Source organism: Bos javanicus, chromosome 5, assembly GCF_032452875.1.
Source record: "Bos javanicus breed banteng chromosome 5, ARS-OSU_banteng_1.0, whole genome shotgun sequence".
Classification (NCBI taxonomy): Eukaryota; Metazoa; Chordata; class Mammalia; order Artiodactyla; family Bovidae; genus Bos; species Bos javanicus.
Genome location: NC_083872.1, coordinates 47,843,854 through 47,863,936, shown reverse-complemented (window position 1 = coordinate 47,863,936; position 20,083 = coordinate 47,843,854). Strand labels below are relative to the sequence as shown.

The following is a 20,083-nucleotide window of genomic DNA, read 5'->3' as shown; positions in this document are numbered from 1 at the left end:
CATTTTTGATAACAGTAAGAGATGTTAAGATAGTAGAAAGCAGGAAGATGCCCGGGTCCTGATAACACTGTGGGGCTACCTGTCTTCCCACACTGTTTCCAACAATGGGAGAAAAATAACCCACTATCTTGTTTAAACACTGTCCTTGTATTTTCTTTTCTATGTAAGTGAGTCTACTCCTTAACTGATGCAGGTAGATGATGACAGCATAATTTAAAATAGAGAATATCTCGGGGAAATCGGGTTTGGGTAAAGGCAGGCTGGTTACCATAGCTGAGAAGATGTTAATAGGCTCTGAGGAATGTACCTTTACACTAGACACCAAACTTAAAAGCCATGACAAGAATAAAATAAATGAGGCAGCCCAGGTATCAGAAAAATCAATTGCCAGAAGTATAATTAGACTTTGTTTTTATTGAGTGATGATGTAAGCACATAAAATTAACAGGTATGATACTGCAAACTAGTTTTAAAATGCAAAATCGCTTAAAAATTGAAATATAGAAGTAATTAAGAATGTATTTCCTAAGTAATTATTCTTTTTATTTAGAATTGGAAACCGTTTTCATTTTTCTTTTTTTCCCCTCCTTTCCCTTTTGCCCTTCCTTCTTTCTTTCACATCCAGGTTTCAGTATCTGGTCTTATACTTTGTATCATAATACGAAGGATGTTATGGACTGAATTGTGTCCCCCCAACTCATAAGCTGATCCCCTCAGTTCAGTTCAGTTCAGTCACTCAGTCGTGTCCAACTCTTTGCGACCCCATGAATCGCAGCACGCCAGGCCTCCCTGTCCATCACCAGCTCCTGGAGTTCACTCAGACTCATGTCCATCGAGTCAGTGATGCCATCCAGCCATCTCATCCTCTGTCGTCCCCTTCTCCTCCTGCCCCCAGTCCCTCCCAGTATCAGAGTCTTCCAATGAGTCAACTCTTCGCATGAGGTGGCCGAAGTACTAGAGTTTCAGCTTCAGCATCATTCCCTCCAAAGAAATCCCAGGACGGATCTCCTTTAGAATGGACTGGTTGGATCTCCTTGCAGTCCAAGGGACTCTCAAGAGTCTTCTCCAACACCACAGTTCAAAAGCATCAATTCTTCGGCGCTCAGCTTTCTTCACAGTCCAACTCTCACATCTATACATGACCACTGGAAAAACCATAGCCTTGACTAGACGGACCTTGCTCTAATGGGACTTTATTTGGAAATTGGGCCTTTAAAGTGGTAAGTAAGGTTAAATGAGATCCTGAGGGTGGGACCATGGTCCCATGGGATGAGTGTCCTTATGAGGAGGACATGTGGACACACACAGGAATGCACATACACAGAGGAAAGGCCATGTGAGGACTCATTGAGAAGGTGGCCATCTGCAGACCAAGGACAGAGGGGCCCCAGGAGAGAGCAAACCTGCCAACACCTGATCAAGGACTTCTAGCCTCCCAGACAATAAAAAAATGAATTTCTGTTGCTTAAGCCACCAGTATGTGGTGCTTTGTTACAGCAGCCCAAGCAAACTAACACAAGGTATACAATTCAGCTTGGCAGCAGTCCCCAATCTTTTTGGAACCAAGGACCAGTTTCCTGGAAGACAGCTTTTCCATGGATGGGGTTGGGGGGGCAGGGATGCTTTCCTGACGATTCAAGCACATTATATTTAGTGTGCACTTTATTTCTATTATTATTATATTAGCTCCACCTCAGATCATTAGGCATTAGATCCTGGGGGTCAGGGACCCCTGATGGTTTAGCAGAAAGGCTCCATGCTTTCACTACAGAGGGCACGGGTTTGATCCTTGGTCAGGGAACCAAGATCTTGCATGCCTTGAGGTGTGGCCAAAAGAAAAAAAAATCAGTCTAGATTTTTTTTCATTAAGAGTTTAATTTTAGGTGTTTAATTTTAGTGTTTTAAGAGTTTAATTTTATTCACTTGCATGATGAAAAATAGGTCTTCACAAATGTAGGTACTTTTGAATGTTGATGGAATTTTGGTATAATAGTTTTTATTTTTAGTGCAACTACACCTCAGAGAAATTTGTAAAGTTTGGATACTCCAATATTACACAACTTGGTTTTTAATACCACAATACTGTGCAGATAAATATCTTCCATTTGCTATTAATTCACATTCCTATTAATTTAGAAAAGTGAACTAAGCAATGTTGGTTCTTATTCATAAAGTTTAAAATCAGAAAATAGTTTTGAGGATCAATCTTCAACTCTACAATTTTGTGATTGTAGCTCCTGCCATTAATTTGATTTTTGGAAGCCAATTTTAGCATAGGAGAGTGAGCCAGATAATTTCCTGCCAAATTTATTTCCTACAGCCCCAATTTTGTTAAAAATGAGAAAATCAAATCATACATTTGTGTAATTATTTGCAATTGCACTTGCCAAGAAATGTTCAAAGTGTTTAGATGGAACTGGAGTGAACTCTGGCTCACTCTCCAATGCTAGAAAGGCAGAGCAAAAATAGTTCTACCTTCTCTTAGAAATCACCTCAAAACAAAAATGGATGGCAAATAACAGAATGCAAACTCTATCTTCAGCAAACCTAGAATACTGAACCATAATGCATAGGGAAACTTAACTAAGTTCAGTGAAAGGCAAATGAGTGGTGGTGTTAGGAAGCCAAGAGGAGACATCTCTGACCAGAAACTTTTTTTTTTTTTTTTTGGCCACACTACACACAGCATGTGGGATCTTACTTCTCAGACCAGGGACTGAACCCACAGTCCCTGCAGTGGAAGCACGGAGTCCTAACCACTATACTGCCAGGGAAGTCCCTGTCCAGAGATGTTGGAGAAAGTCCAGTCCTCCAAAGCAGGGGCCCCGGCGTGAGGCAAAACAATGTTTTGTTTGGAACACTAGAATGGTTGCAATGACTGGTGGGCAGAAAGTGCCCTACAGCCCATTTGGCACCAAGCCAGCAAGGTGGGCTGAGAGTACCTCCAGATGAGCCACAGACTGGAAGAGACAATCTCTTAGTGAGGCAGGGTGGCAGAAATTCTGTATTGTGGTTGGCCTGAAGGTGCTGCCCTCTGCTGGCAGAGAAAGAATGCACTCATCACAGGAACTGTGAACTGTGGAATTCCATGGACTGTACAGTCCATGGGCTTGCAAAGAGTCAGACACGAGTGAATGACTTTCACTTTCACTTTTCACTTTCAATTCATGAAGAAGTCACTGCATTTAAAGATACGCAATAATTTAAAGGGAACTACTATAAGACGGTAAAGCGTCTGTCTATAATGCAGGAGACCCGGGTTTGATCCCTGGGTGGGGAATATCCGCTGGAGAAGGAAATGGCAATCCACTCCAGTACTATTGCCTGGAAAATTCCATGGACAGAGGAGCCTGGTAGGCTACAGTCCATGGGGTTGCCAAGAGTCGGACAGGACTGAGCGCGACTTCACTTACTTACTATAAGACATATACTAAGTTAATATTACAAAAAGAGAGAGGGAATAGAAAAACAAAGAAATAACAGATGAAGGATACTCATGAGAAAAAGGCTGTTATGGAGCAAATGATAAATATGACCAAATATTTTATCACAAAATTAAAAAAAATACATGTCTCTATAAAACAAGAGATGATAGACACGAGAGCTCAAGAAAAACTGGGCAAGGCAGGATTACTGAAGGAGATGAAACATGAGTTCATAGAGATAAGGAAACAAATGGAAAAGAAAGATGCCCCTGCTCTTTCCCCAATGGAGAAAATCCTGCTGAGTTTCCTGCTCTGTGCTACTCTTTGTACCATTTTGTGTTCCCTAACTACATTCAAGGAAAGTCGGACTGTCTGTACATGTTGGTGATTTTTTCTGACAAATCACCATCATCTTTGATGAAAACTATAAGACAGTATGGAGACAGACGAATCATAAGCAGAACAAAATCTAAGAAGAACAGAAAAAAGTTAATCAAATTAAAAGCAAAGACTTATTTTTTAAAAAATCAGAGTGAAATTAAATAAATGCAAGAGCAAGTTCCTTGTACAAAAGAAAAGCTAAATAAAAATAAACCACTACCAATATAATCATGGGGAAAAAGAATAAAAGGACAAATACACTGGATACAGAACCATATTGGGAATATAATTATAGAAACCAAGAAAAAATGACAAGACCCAAATGAGATTATGTAATTATAAGCAAATACATTTGAAAAACTGGATGAAATGGAGTTGCTTTATTTTTTCTGAGGGAATACAAATGATCAAAATGACCTCAAAAAGGATCCAGCAATCCCACTTCTGGGTATGTATCAGAAGGAAATAGAATCTGTATAGAAGAGATGGCTTTACTCCTATGTCATTGGATTCTTTACACAATAGCCAAGATATGGAAACAACCAAAGTGCCTGCCAATGAATGAATGGATAAAATGTGGGATATATGTATACATACAAGGGAAATTCCTTAGCCATGACAAAGAAGAAAATTCTGCCATTTGCAACAACATGGATGAACCTGGAGGAAATTATGCTAGTGAAATAAGCCAGAGAGAAAAAGACAAATACTATATGAGTTCACTTATCTGTGAAATCTAAAAATAAAGCCAAACTCATAGAAACAGAGAGTAGAATGTGGTTGCCAGGGGTTGGAGGGTGGAAGAAATGGAGAGATATGGGTCTAAGGATGCAAACTTTCATTTATAAGATGGATAATTTCTGGGGATCAGAACTGGCATACTGCTATATTGTATATGTGATGCAAAGAAAGTAAACCTTAAGCCTTCTCACCAAACACACACACACACACACACACATACACACACACACGGTAACTATGTGAGATGATAGATGTGGTAATCAACTTGGTGGCAATCATTTCACTATATACATGGATATCAAGTCATTATATTGCATACCTTAAATACATATAATTTTGTCAATTACACCTCATTAAAACTAAAAAAAAAAATGAACTCAAAGGAGAGAACTATCTAAAGAATATGTACAACAGGATAAGACTGCCTGACTTAAGAGTCAAGAAATACAGACATCACGAGTCTCACTATCTAGGAGTATGACAGAGCCCAGGTACCACCTTTTTGTCAGTTTCCTCTTGTATTGATTGACCTTTGCAAATTCTAAGGAAAGCAATTATAGGCTTTTCTTAGAGTTTGAAGGAAGAATAAAGGGCTATAAGGGGCCTATAAACATAAACTCTTGATAAGGCAGAAGGACATGAATATAAGGGTCAAGAGAATGGGGTGTGAAAGAAGCTGGTCCCCAGAGGCAGGTTAGACGCAGTCTGCATCAATAGAATTGAGAGTCATCCCACTGTGAGACTTCTTTAAACTCACTCCTTCTTTCTCCACCAGCTTTGACTACACCATCCTTTTTCCCTTTTCTTTAACTAAGTAAAAATTCACACTGTTGGTACTTGTTAACCGTCTGGTCCTTCAGCTGGGTGACCTCTTCCACAAGAATTAGGAAGCTGTCTCTTTGTGCAATCTTGTATACCCATAATGTGCTGGCCTTCTATTATGCCAGTCATTACATATTTGCTGAATGAATGCATGCAGCAAGCTTGACATTTTTGGACTAGATGCAGAGACCAATAAGAAAGGTGCCCACAGAGAAAAGAATTCCTGGCCTGTGGAGGAAGATGTGTGTGATGGAGGTACAATATCCTATTGGTAATGGGACAACTATTATAGACTTGAAGGTAAAAGTGTTCCTGAGATATGGTCTGCTGAGAGGCTGTGCAGACAGGATGGAGAGAGAATATCTCACAATATGATATATCACGGGGGGAAAAGGTGATACCTTCTATACCTTCCTTTAAAAAGTCAGTTTCACAAGCACTATCTGGAGAGATCAGGTTTAAGCTCAACATCACAAGGAAAGGGGAAAAAGACAGACTTTGAGATCTTGGTAAACAACAAGCTCAAGATGAGCAACAGACAGGGGACTTCCCTGGTGGTCCAGTGGTTAAGACTCTGCACTCCCAATGCAGGGGGCACAGCTTTGATCCCTGGGCAGGGAACTAAGATCCCACATGCTACAAGGGGTGGCCAAAAAAAAATGAGTGACAGGAAGTGATCACCAGAATTCTTATGCTGAGGTAGACTGCGCTGATGGGTTCTACAGTCTCCAGGGATGAAGGTGACAGACGAGTGACTTGCGTGGCTCTGGCCTGCCAGACCGTAGTATGACTTTCCTTTCTGAGCGCTACACTTGTACAGAGTTAAACTTGAACATCGTCAGAAGAGAGGCTCCCAGGATGATAAAGATGTTCAAAAGTAAGTCATGTGAGGAACCGGGAAAGGAACCGGGGCTATTTTGCTCAGAGAAGGAAAAGTTCAAAAGAGGCATGAGGGCTGTCTTTGAGCAGTTGAGGGGCTGTCAAGTGGAGGAGGCTTTAGTTCAGATGACCTTGAGGGCAGAACTAGAACTAATAGGCCGAAGCTACATGCTGACACATTTCAGCTCAATACAAGTGAGAATGCAAGCCGTCAGCTCTTGCTACGGGGAGCTGGGAGAGCTGCCTTAGCAGTTAGGGAGCAACCTGTGGCTGCAGGCACTGCAGCCCATGTCGTGTGACGGCGGGCAGCCAGGCTGGACAGGCCATCAAGGGCTGTACCGGGTGTGAGACCAGCTGACTTCAAAATCGCTCCCAACATCGAAATCCTGTGGTTTCAGCTTCCATGTTCCTTATGAGAATCACTTGAAATGAGTTACGTAAAAGTGCTTTATAAACTCTAAAGTGTTTTACAAATACAAGGTATTATTATTAATTTTTCATCATCTTGTAAGATGTCAGTTCTACTCCAACTGCCATTTTCTCTATATCTCTGTTCTCTCTCCTCAGACCTGTAATGATTTTTAATTTATAAATGCCAAATTTCTTATTATGATGACTACTATTCCCCATCTAGGATTTCAAAATTTCCAAAATCCCTCATAAATAATAAATGGTTCTTCTTCTTTTATAAATGAGGGAAAGGCCTTACATTCCACATGCTAAACCTGGGCCTGATCTTATTGTGTATAAGTATAGAGTAGCTAAGTTCTCACACATCACTCAGGGGCAGAGCTCCTTATAATCAATAGCTCACTGAAATTTGTGCAATAAAAAGTTTCCACATTAGTAAATAAACAATAAACAAACACATTAATAAATAAACTTCAGTCTACATTGACAGAATTTGAGTTGGGCCCTTTATCCAGAGTGCTCTCTGGGATCTCATGAACTCACTGGGAATAATAATATCTGTTATTTGGTGGCATAGCTAACTTTCACAAGGTATTTGGACTTGGATAAAGTACTTGCCAGATAAATGAAAGTCCCAATCCTCTTTGGGGTCTTCAAAATATTTTTTCCACCAAACTCCAATATCATCTCTAACAAGTAATGACTTGACAACTTTGAAATATCATTTCTTTTCTTTCTTCTCCACCCTTCAAAGGATTTAATAGAAAGTGTCATAAGCAGAAGTGGGCTGAGAGGAAAAAACTAGAACCAGGAAGAGAGCAAACTGGATACAGATTCTCAAAAGCAGTTACCGAATTTACAAAGCAACTCTCTCATCCACACATGTGTTCTCCAAGCCATTTATCTATTTGATTCTTTGACTTAAACCTAGAGCAGAAAAGGGATTCGTAGGCTGGAATTTACACAGAGCATTAGAGAGACGGTAAGGTCGCAAAGAGTCGGACAGAACTGAATGATTAGTACAACACACACACAAAGCTTAGATGAGAATAAATACAGAGAGTTTTTGACTCACTTATCTTTGGATGCTAAGCATCACTGAGAAGGAAGCATATTTTTAAAAGAAGCCTTTAGGGACTTCCCTGGTGGTCCAGCGGCTAAGGCTCTGTGCTCCCAACGCAAGTAGCGAGGGTTCAACCCCTGGTGAGGTAACTAGATCCCACATGCCGCAACCACAGATCCTGTGTGCCATAACGAAGACCCGGCACAGCCAAATAGATAAATAAATATTAAAAAAATAAATTAAATAAGTGTTTATATTCTGTCTTCTGTCTAACACTTTTTGGTACTCAGAATCTGTTACCAAGGTTTAACTTTTCATACAGGTTACACTTCATCACATGAAGATGAGGTTTGTGAAGAAAAACTACTATATACTTTTGCATACTATGATTAGGGCTTCCCTCGTGGCTCAGTTGGTAAAGAATCTGCCTGCAATGCAGGAGACCTGGGTTAATTCCCTGGGTTGGGAAGATTCCCCTTGAGAAGGAAATGGCTACCCACTCCAGTATTCTGGCCTGGAGAATCCCATGGACTGTATAGCCCATGGGGTTGCAAAGAGTTGGACACGACTGAGCAACTTTCACTTTTCATACTATGATTAACAGTATAGAAAACTCTAAGGATGAGTATTGGAGGAAACCCCTACAAGTTGCTATGAAAAGTCAGGAAGAGGCAGGAATAAATGGGGTCACAAATCTTTGGCTCATCTCCTTGCATGCCTCCAGCATTCTCTATTCCACCTTTGTACAGAGGTTGCTGGAAAAGTAAGACAATGCAGCTGGTCTTCATTGACCCAACATATCATGGGGTTTGCCTCATATTAATCTATGCTTGAAGAACAAGCCCTGGATCGAACACTTGGACAGCAGTAGATCTAACAGGGGTCTCCTAGTATTGAATAGATGTTCATAACTGTTAAATGTTCATAGCATTAAAGAGGAGGAAATTCAAGGCCACAATATTCAATGTGTTTGCTATGTTTGCATTCATGTAGACACAGGGAGAAGGCAATGGCACCCCACTCCAGTACTGTTGCCTGGAAAATCCCATGGATGGAGGAGCCTGGTGGGTTGCAGCCCATGGGGTCGAGAAGAGTCGGACACAACTGAGTGACTTCACTTTCACTGTCCACTTTCATGCATTGGAGAAGGAAATGGCAACCCACTCCAGTGTTCTTGCCTGGAGAATCCCAGGGACAGGGGAGCCTGGTAGGCTGTAGTCCATGGGGTCGCACAGAGTCGGACACGACTGAAGCGACTTAGCAGCAGCAGTAGCAGCAGACACAACTAAAATATTCTTCTCATGGAACAAAAGATGGATCTTTGAGAAATGTGAGCTTCACCAATGATAAATCTCCGGTTCCCCGCGGCTAGGACATACCTTGATTCCCATAGCTGCTTTCTATTCCAGAGCCATCCCATGAATCCACAGCACTGTCCACACTGGGCACAGTGGAGGGGTATGTGTCGCTGAGTTTGCTTGGCTTCTGTGCTGGAGATGGGTCCTCCACATCTCCCAGGTCACTCAAGTGGCTGGCAACAGGGAATTTCTTGGGACTTGATGCTGATTGGGCTTTAAGGAAAAGAGCTTAAGTATCAGAGTAAATATAAATACAAAGATATGCCAACACCCCCTGGCTGAAGAGTCATTTCCCCAGAAATACACACGTAGATATTTGCACATTCTTTTAGGGAAGGAAATGCACTGGAAATCCTTAATTGTGGCTCTTGATCCACTCACCATCTGTCTGCTTCTTAATTTTCAAGGTGACAGTCTCTCCTGCCATCTGTAACAAATGGATGGCTTCACTCAGAGGTTTCCCTTTTAAGCTGCTGCTGTTGATGGCTAGGATTCGGTCTCCTATGTGGATCGCACCAGTTCTGAAACACAAATAATAATAGGAAAGGTAGAAATAATCCCTGAATGTAAATTCCCTGACATACTTCATATATTCACAACAATAAAGACTTGGCAAGGGTCTCTCGAAGTCACTCCTTGCTGTCTCCTGGGCAATGTTATAAGATGACTGCCTTCCATTGTGAATTATTTTTCAGTTTCAAATAAAATAAAAAAAAGTTTTAATTAGTTTTTAAAAAGGACTTGTGTGCTTTTTAAATTCCAAGAAAGTGGAGTTAGCTGATAACACTCTGCAAAATCCCAAGGAAACAAACAATATTGGTCAATCAACATAGTGATGTTTAGCATGGAGCAGTCCTTCTTTCTACAGACTTAGAAATGTTGAACACAATCAGTATCCCAGCTTACTGGAAGCAAGGCTTAGACAAAAGACTGTGGTGGTGATTCCAAGGATTGAAAAGGTTGAACTCAGGAATCAATACATTTTTTTCTTTTTGTGGCCACGTCACGTGGCTTGCAGGATCTTAGATCCCAGGTTGCAGGGATCGAAACTGTGCTCCCAGTAGTGGAAGTGCAGAGTCCTAACCGCTGAACTGCCAGAGAGGTCCCAGGAATCAATCTGTTTGACGCCAACTCTGTCACCTACCAGCCGTGTGACTTGGGCACTTTATTTTCACCTGTCTAGGTGTCAGTTTCCTCATGACTACAATGGAGAAAATCATCTCACAGAGAAGCTCTGAGGACTAAATAGGAAAACACAAGGGATTAACGTTCTGCTTGAAATGTGGAAAAATAAAATTAATTTACTGATCAGAGAAACCTTTAATGTTTTCCCTTCTCTTCCCATCCTCACCCAATTCTGAACTAGCAGACTGGAAGTTATAATTCTGATGTTCACCATATCTATCTTTGTTTGGAAGCACAGATAGGGAAGGAACAGACTCACAGCAGTCAAACTCAGGAAAGGTTTAATTTTATTTTTTGGCCACCATGCGGCATGTGGGATCCTAGTTCCCCAATCAGGGATCAAACCCACGTCCCTTGCAGGTGGAGCTTGAAGTCTTAACCACTGGACTACCAGGAAAGTCCCCCTAGGAAAGGTTTAAAGATCTCTTGACCTGGGCTGAAGGACATAGAGTGGGAATCCCATGTGCTAGCCTCTGTGGTGCTGGTTCATTTTAAACACATGAGTGAAGGAAGCCAACTCACAGGCTGCTCGTGCCTGAGTGATCTGACCCCAGCCTGCTCTGGGGGTGGTGGGCATCGTTGGTGACACTGGGTCACACAGATTATAAGGGGCTGCCTAACGAGTCTATTGATGCATCTACTCTTGAGAAATATTTTTTTTCCTGAAAAAAAAAAATTCAATTCATTCTTTCATAGTCTCCAGGGAGTTCCCTGGCAGTCCAATGGTAGGACTCACGCTTCCATTGCTGTGGGCTGGGTTCAATTCCTGGTTGGCAACTAAAAAAAATCTCCAGTTTATGGAAGAGCCATACTGTGAGCCATACAACACTTGACTAGGAGGTTGCCGAATCAGATCAATATTAATCATTCCCTCTTGTCTCTCTTAATGGATGAAACCTAGGCCGGGGGGATGGCTGGAGGGTACATGTCATAGGTGTCTCTGTCAACATCAGAATGCAAACTTTCATCAGACCACCCTTCTGGAGCTCCTCAGTGCCTTCACCTACCAGATGAGGATGCTGGATGAGCTGATTTTCTAAGGTGCCTTGCAGCTCCAAAATTCTGTGATGCTGCATCTCTATTTTGCAAACCATTGTCTTCAAGTGTCAGCATGAGCAACGTATGTGTGCACCTGAGCTAGGTTACTGGAGGATAGATCTGGTTATGGGGTTTGAAATATGTCCCACAACATTGTCCTGGGAAGCAATAAGTGTGAGAGGTGGTGGTGGGATGCATGCAAACAGAAACAAACTGCCAAAGGGACAAATGTGCATTCCGAATTTCAAGATGTTACTAGGTCCCTACACTGTGGTCTGAAATCTTTGAAGACCAAGCTTATGTCAGTCATTCTCTCCGCAGCTAAGCCAAGTACCTGTCAGGTAACAGGGGCTCTGAAAACATTTGCTGAATTGAATCAGACAAGCCTTTTAACCTCCTTGCACTTTAGTCTCCTCCTCTCAAAATGGACACAGGATAAATTTACCTCTAGTCGATTGTGGTCAGTTGATACGTTTCTGGAGACTAATATTAAGGCTAAGCCCAGGACACTTTTTACTGCTTATAAGATGCCCTTCAAGTCAGAGCTCTGCCTGAGAGTTCTCAAGCTCTAAAATCAATCCTTTGTGCCGATTTTAAAAAGTCAACAGATAAACAAGCAGGAGAGGGAAGCATGTTTTTACGCAGCTGTGAGGAAGGAAACCCATTTCAGACACAGGTACTTGTAGCAGTTGATTCAAGCGGTACCTTTCAGCTAATCCCCCTTTAGTGAGGCTTGAAATGATTATAGGATCAAACGGCTCTTCAGTTCCTGAAATTGTGATGCCAAGAGGCCCCCCGTAGCGCTTCAGCTCCACGGTGTAAATAATTGCTCCGGAACTTTCTTGTTCATCTGCAATAAATGCCAACGAATCATAATTGGTTTCTTTGGAAGAAGCAGAGTAAAAAGACACATATCTTCATACATGAAATAAGAAATTCAAAACATCATCATTAAAGCATTATGTCTCAGAAAATAATTATTTTGGGAAGTAGCATATCCTTAGTTGGCTGTAACATTCTAAAATAGGGGTGTTGCTGTCACGTATCAAGGAAGGGGTTCTCTGCCTAATGACTTATGTTTTAAACCTGTGAGGGAGCTACCCAGCTGGCACTGCAGGCCTTTTAATATGGTGTTCCTGCCTTGCACAGTGCTTGCCTAGTGTTTTGTGAGTGTGTCATAAATATCTGGGGGCTGAACACATGGTTAAGGAGGCAATAAGGGTGGAAAGAATCATGCAGTAAACAAAGAGATTGGGCCATGCAATTCCTGTTTTCAGGCTTTACAAGCAAGCTAACTCTCAATAGAGAACAGTTGATTTTACTCATGGTTACAGCAAACTTGAATATATGCATGGTTAAGTGGGGCTTGGAAATCTGCAGCCCCTTATCTATCGTTTCATTGATTGTGTCTTAAAATGTGAATCTTATTCACAAATACACAGATATTCAGAGGGTTTTTAAAAAATTGTTTGTTGTAGCTGATTTGCAATGTTGTGTTTGTCTCAGTTGTACAGCAGTGATTCAGTTAAACATATATCCACTCTTTTTTAGATCTTTTCCCAAAATACAGGTTTGAATGATTTTTCTCCCCTCTGTTCTTGAGACTAGGAGTCATGTAAATAACATTTCAGTAGTATATACCATGTTGCCACACTGTAGTGACCTAATTTTTACCATTTAATGTTAGTATGAAGGAAAATATTTGTGAGTATGGTCTGCTTAAAGCCTTGGCTTGAAAGATATCATGGGACATCTTCAACATGGTTGGGTGTTTTGACAGTGTCAAGGTTGCAAATACGAAGTCTCAAAATTCAGAGGGTTTTATTTGCTGATGACATGCTGAAACAAGACATTCTGGGTATATCTTGTTTTATTCCTTGGGCCTGGGAGCTGTGAATGGTTAAGGAGTTGTTCATTGCTGTACCAAAGGATACAGTGAAATGGTTCAGTAGATACTTTAACAAAATAGTCAGCTTTTATAGTCAGGCTGTATCCCAGTGAAGCATTAACACAGTCACATTTCTGCAATGAGCAGCTGTTCATTTATGATATGAGGCCCTAAAATAGGAGGAATAGAAAAGCTTGAATTAACAATTCAATTATCTGTGTGTGCAGTGAAGAATTACAATGAATATAAAATAGAAAGGTCTGTAGAGAAATGTAGGAAGCGATGTATACTCTCCAGCCAGCACTTTCTTCACCTCTGGCCAGTTTAGGAGTTTGGGGATGTACCCATCACCTCTACTTCCTCACTGCTCCATCTACTCAGAAGAAGCTCTATACATAGAGAATAAAAACCATCTCCCACACTGCAATGCTTACACCAACATCTAGGGTATAAACATCTTCAACATTAGACTCAAATTTATACTGGCAGCTGAGAATCCTCCACATCAAGCCTTCAACAGCTCTATTTGGTGGTTTACCAGGGTTCTGTTTTACTTGTGGTCAATAGGCTTGGTGCTGGCCTGCCAAGCAGCTGCTGAGAGAAACACCGGGATACAGAGTAACCAAAAACGGAGGCAGTCACAAGTCTAACTTTTTCTACACTGTGACATATCATTACCCATCAGAGCTGGGTTTTACATAAATGATTAGGGTACTACTGGAAGAGTACACGTACTTTGCAGTCTCTACCAACAACTATATTTGGCATAAAATTCTAGGTGAGTCATTTGATTAGTAAACCTTGGTACAGTAAATGTTAGTTACTGAGGAGGCACTCTGATGTGCCTGCCAGTGGGAAGACCTGGCCGTTTTACTGCCCTTCTTCCTTATAGGGCAATCATGAACACTGGCATGTCAATGGGCACCAAGCATTCTGGATCTGGCCATCAGCTCTTTACGGGAGTTGTGGGAAATGCCGGTTACCAAGTACATGGAACCCAGCTGCCCAGAGCCCAGAAATCTGTGGGAAGTTTCCACTGAAACTTCAGTCCAGATGAAACCAACCGCTGGCCTGTAGGAAGCTGAGCTGGGTGCAGTCCCACTCTCTAGGAGAGTGGCGAGAAACCGACTCCAGTTAACTTGTTCTTCAGGTAACCCAGTTATCTGAACGCACATAACAGCCAGTGCCCTGTGTTATTTCCGGACAGTTTTGCAACTTGTATCACTAAGATGACAAAATAACACCAGGAAAGGAGTAAACGTGTTTTGGACAGTTTCAGGCCACTTTATGTAGGGGGACACTTTTAATCAGGCAGCTGAGGTGTTTCAATAACAAAAGGCACTTGTTAGGGTACTCAACGAGTTTAAATAGTGATGAGATGCAAGTCAAAAAAATGGCAGTATATTAATGAAGATGTGATGCTATATTTAGACAATGTCAAGAATGTAGCTGATTTCTGATTTATTCAACAAATAAATTCTTCGAAACAAAAACTTGAAAGGAAAGATTTAAGAAACATTACAACCAAAAGCAATAAATACATCTTTTTGGATTCTAATTTAGAGCAACTGTTTTTAGAAAAACTTATCTATCCATGTATATGAAAATCAGGGAGACGGGAACATTGAGTAAAGACTGGCTCCAAATCAGGAAAGGAGTACATATATTGTCACCCTGCTTATTTAATGTATATGCAGAGTACACCATACGAAATGCTGGGCTGGATGAAGCACAAGCGGGAATCAAGCACAAGCGGGAGAAATATCAATAACCTTAGATATGCAGATGATACCACACTCACAGCAGAAAGCGAAGAACTTAAGAGCCTTTTGATGAAGCCTCTTGATGAAGGTGAAAGAGGAGAGTGAAAAAGCTGGCTTAAAACTCAGCACTAAAAAAACTAAGATCATGGCATCTGGTCCCATCATTTCATGGCAAATAGATGGGGAAACAATGGAAACAGTGAGAGACTTTTATTTTTGGGGGCTCCAAAATCACTGCAGATGGTGACTGCAGCCATGAAATTCAAAGATGCTTGCTCCTTGGAAGAAAAGCTGTGATCAACTTAGACAGCATATTAAAAAGCTAACACATTACTTTGCTGACAAGGGTCCAGCTAGTCAAATCTATGGTTTTTCCAGTAGTCATGTATGGACGTGAGAGTTGAACTATAAAGAAAGCTGAGCACCGAAGAATTGATGCTTTTGAACTGTGGTGTTGGAGAAGACTCTTGAGGGTCCCTTGGACTAAATGGAGATCCAACCCAGTCAATCCTAAAGGAAATCAGTCCTGAATATTCATTGGAAGGACTATGTTGAAGCTGAAACTCCAATACTTTGGCCACCTGATGTGAAGAATTGACTCACTGGAAAAGACCTCGATGCTGGGAAAGATTGAAGGCAGGAGGAGAAGGGGACGACAGAGGATGAGATGGTTGGGTGGCATCACTGATGCAATAGACATGAGTTTGAGTAAACTCCGGGAGTTGGTAATGGACAGGGAAGCCTGGCATGCTGCAGTCCATGGGGTCACAAAGAGTGGGACATGACTGAGCGACTAAACTGAAAAATTATTGCTATTGTGATGATATTTAGTTTTGAATTTTAGAAGTCTTTTATAAGAGTATTGTTTAGGGATACATTAATGATATTTGCAACATTCATTGATATGATGTCTAAAATTTCTTCAAAATAATTCAGTGTATGGGTGGGATGAGGAAATTAGGGTGGGAGTAGATCTAAAGCAAGATTGATTCTAAGTTAATAGCTATTAATGCTAGGTGATGTAGATGGTTCATTACACAGTCTTTATTTTTAAAATATATTTTCATATTAATTTTTAATTTATTTTTAAAACTTTTATTTTATATTGAATTATAGCTGATTAACAATGTTGTGATAGATTCAGATGGACAACAAATTGGACTCAGCCATACATATACATGTATCCATTCTCCCCGAAACTCCCCTCCCATCCAGGCCCATCCAGTTAAGGTTTTGGTGGCACAACAGTAAAGAATCTGCCTGCCAATGTAGGAGACACTTGTTCGATCCCTGGGTAAGGAAGATCTCCTGGAGAAGGAAATGACAAAACTCCAGTATTCTTGCCTGGAAAATCCTGTGGACAGAGGAACCTGGTGGACTACAGTCCCTAGGGTCACAAAGAGTCAGACACAACCTAGTAACTGAACAACAACCAGACCCTATGAGCCAGCTGCCCACCAAGCAGGGAGCCACGTGCTCTTGAGGAGGCCCCATCTCAGCTCTGCCCAGTTGCTGCCAGCAATGGTTTCTCCCTAAATTCTTTTCCTACTCTTTGTCCTTCTCTGCCACATCTATTTCACCAGCCCTGTCAACACTGAATTCTTTCTTTTTCCTTCTCAGGATATCCTGAAAGCAATAAATCTGAATATGTGGCTCTCTTCCTTAAAGCTTTCCATTAGTTCCCCGATTACTGAAGAATAAAATGCAACCTCTTGGCATGAACAGGGCTGAAGCCTCTATGTCTTCTGCCATCCTTTCCCATTCCAATCCAATCCAATTCTCTCCCCAATGGTCCCTTTGAAAAGCACCTGTCTTGCATCTTTAACCTTGCACCTGTTACTCCCTGGGCACAAACATCTTCCTTCCTCTGGAGAATTTTATTCTCACTTTCTAAAAATTTTTAGGCTTTTTATTTTGTATTGGGGTATAGCTGATAACAATGTTATGACAGTTTCAGGCGAACAACAAAGGGACTCAACCATACATATACATGTATCTGCTACTGCTGCTGCTGCTGCTGCTAAGTCGCTTCAGTCATGTCTGACTCTGTGCGACCCCAATAGATGGCAGCCCACCAGGCTCCATCCCTGGGATTCTCCAGGCAAGAACACTGGAGTGGGTTGCCATTTCCTTCTCCAATGCATGAAAGTGAAAAGTGAAAGTGAAGTCGCTCAGTCGTGTCTGACTCTTAGCAACCCCATGGACTGCAGCCTACCAGGGTCCTCCATCCATGGGATTTTCCAGGCAAGAGTACCGGAGTGGGGTGCCATTGCCTTCTCCGATACATGTATCTATTCTCCCCCAAATTTCCCTCCCATCCAGGCAGCCACAAACATTGAACAGAGTTCCATGTGCTATACAGTAGGTCCTTGTTGGCTATCCATTTTAAACATAGCAGTGTGTACATGTCCATTCCAAACTCCTCAATTATCCTTTCTTTCCACCCCCCCAACCCCCAGCAACCATAAGTTAGTTCTCTTAAGTCCGTGAGTCTCTTTGTTTTGTAAGTTCATTTGTATCATCTCTTTTTAGATTGCACATATAAGCGGTGTCATATGATATTTTTCCTTTCCTGACTCACTTCACTCAGTATGACTATCTCTAGGTCCATCCCGTGTTGCTGCAAATGGCATTATAACATGGCTTAGCTGTCTTATCTTTCTGCAAACCTTCCAGGCTCCTTAGCTGAGACTAGAGACCTTTTCCATGAGATCCTACAGCTCTTAAGTATTCTTGCAGTGTTCCCATACTTCTTTATAAAATTCTTTTGCCTCCTCTCTTCCCACTGAGAAGAAAAATTGAATTTAAATTCTTCCTAATTAACGAAATTAAACAGAAAGGAATAAGGTTTGGTCAGGTTGAGCTTTGGAGGCTCACACACCATTGTAATGTAATATTTAAGATTCTTTGCTCCCTGAAAACCAATTTTTTAAAAATCGAGTATAGCTCATTTACAATGTTATGTTAGTTTCAGGTGTATACCAAAGCGATTCCGTTATACATACATATATATCTTTTTTGTTCAGATTCTTTTCCTTTCTACATGAGAACCAATTTTCGCCCCCATTGGGAATTCATGGTCTAGTATATGCTTTCCACTCTGTGTTTTAATTCTCTCTCTACATGTTTCCTTTATCAGAATAGGATCACCTTGAAAATTCATGTTTTCTTTTTTTTACTGGAATATAATTGTTTTACAATGTTGTTAGTTTCTGCTGTACAATGAAGTGGATCAGCTATATGTACACATGTAGCCCCTCTCTCTTGTGCTTCCCTCCCACCCTCAACTCCCCACCCATCTAGGTCCTCACAGAGCACTGAGCTGAGCTATCTGTGCTATACAGCAGGTTCCCACTAGCCATCTATTTTACACATGGTAGTGTAATAGCACGCTCCAGTACTCTTGCCTGGAAACTCCCATGGATGGAGGAGCCTGGTAGGCTGCAGTCCATGGGGTCGCTAAGAGTCAGACACGACTGAGTGACTTCACTTTCACTTTTTACTTTCATGCATTGGAGAAGGAAATGGCAACCCACTCCAGTGTTCTTGCCTGGAGAATCCCAGGGACGGCAGAGCCTGGTGGGCTGCCATCTATGGGGTGGCCCAGAGCCGGACACGACTGAAGCCACTTAGCAGCAGCAGCAGCAGCAGTGTAATAGCAAGGACATGGAAGCAACCTAAATGTTCACTGACAGTCGAATGGATAAAGAAGATATGGTACATATATGTGATGGAATATTACTTAGCCATAAAAAGGAAAGAAATTGGGTCACTTGTAGAGACGTGGATGGACCCAGAGTCTGTCATACAGAGTGAAGGAAAGCTGAAAGAGAAGAATAAGTATCATATGTTAACATATACATGCTGGATCTAGAGAACTACTACAGATGGACCCACATGCAGGACAGGAATAACGACACAGATGTAGAGAACAGACATATGGACACAGCAGGGGAAGGAAGGATGGGCTGAGTTGGGAGATTAGGACTGACATATACACTAGCATGTGGAAAGTATTTTTCGTCTTCACGTGCCCACAGCCTAGAACTATGCTTAGCATCACAGAGACTTCAGTAAGTGCCTGAACAAATGAGCAAAAGGACAAATACCTGTTAGCAGGCAGTTACAGGTTCCTAGCCTTGTGACTCACCCTTCTGGCTGCTCCAAGGTCTAGTTTCCTTCTCCAAGGTGATGCAAACGCAATCAAGCTCATTCAAAGAGTGAGAATAAAGCCTGAGCTGCTGGAGTTAGCTGCAGGCTGCACTTCCAAATCCATCTGCCTTCTCGGGCAGCAGCCCAACTGGCAGCTGTACAGCCCTGCAGCTTGCGAAGAGGGTGATAACTGCCATTTACGCTCAGACCATTTTGGAGGTGGAAACCCTCCAAGACACTCTCTCCTTGAGGCTGTTCCAGCTAAGAAAGGAGCAACTGGAGTGTTGAACCAGAACAGAAACTTTCTGAGAAGGAAGAATGTGGATCACCAGGAAGTTGCAAAGAGAGCCTAAACAGATGTTAATGATATTATAAACAGCTTCTATATCACAACAGAAGGTTTACCACTATTAATGAAAGACATGAAAGGGGGCCAGCCAACTTGTTTGTTCTGCTCAGCTCCCTAGTTAAGGAAATTAATGGGACCATGGAACAGATGCAAAATTGCAGCATTACTTATCTGCAATGTTATTCCCGGGCTTCTTGAGTGCCGTCTGTTTAACAAAACGAGCACTATCTAGCTTGAATTCATCATGGCATCTGCTTAAGTGGCCAAATAGGAGTCTTGGATTTGGGAGAGGGTCTTTGGAATGCATAAATATACAGGTCAGTCAAAGTTCACTTCAACTAAAAATGATGGAATTCATGTCATTGAGTATGGCTATATTTCTTGGAGGGGGACAGACCTGAGAAAATGAAGCATTTAAAAAATATCCTCTACAGCTGCCTGTACTGGTTTTTCCAGTAGTCGTTTATGGATGGGAGAGCTGGACCATTAAGAAGGCTGAGTGCTGAAGAATTGATGCTTTTGAATTTGGTGCTTGAGAAGAATGTGGAGAGTCCTTTGGATAGTGAGGAGATCAAACCAGCAAATCCTAAAGGAAATCAACTCTGAACATTCATTGGAAGGACTGATG

The 20,083-nt window shown here is 41.6% G+C and overlaps 1 protein-coding gene across 5 annotated transcripts in view; it reads right to left on the bottom strand.

Annotated features, from left to right (window-relative positions):
• The window catches only part of GRIP1 (glutamate receptor interacting protein 1), a 305,928-nt gene that overhangs the window by 42,870 nt on the left and 242,975 nt on the right, over positions 1-20,083 (bottom strand). For all 5 annotated transcript variants that reach the window (XM_061416574.1, XM_061416570.1, XM_061416571.1 and 2 more), the window contains 3 exons: positions 12,009-12,153; positions 9,462-9,601; positions 9,102-9,293 (listed from right to left, as the gene is read on the bottom strand). In XM_061416574.1, coding sequence (XP_061272558.1) covers positions 9,102-9,293; positions 9,462-9,601; positions 12,009-12,153 — 477 coding nt within the window. The remainder of the gene's footprint in view (positions 1-9,101; positions 9,294-9,461; positions 9,602-12,008; positions 12,154-20,083) is intronic.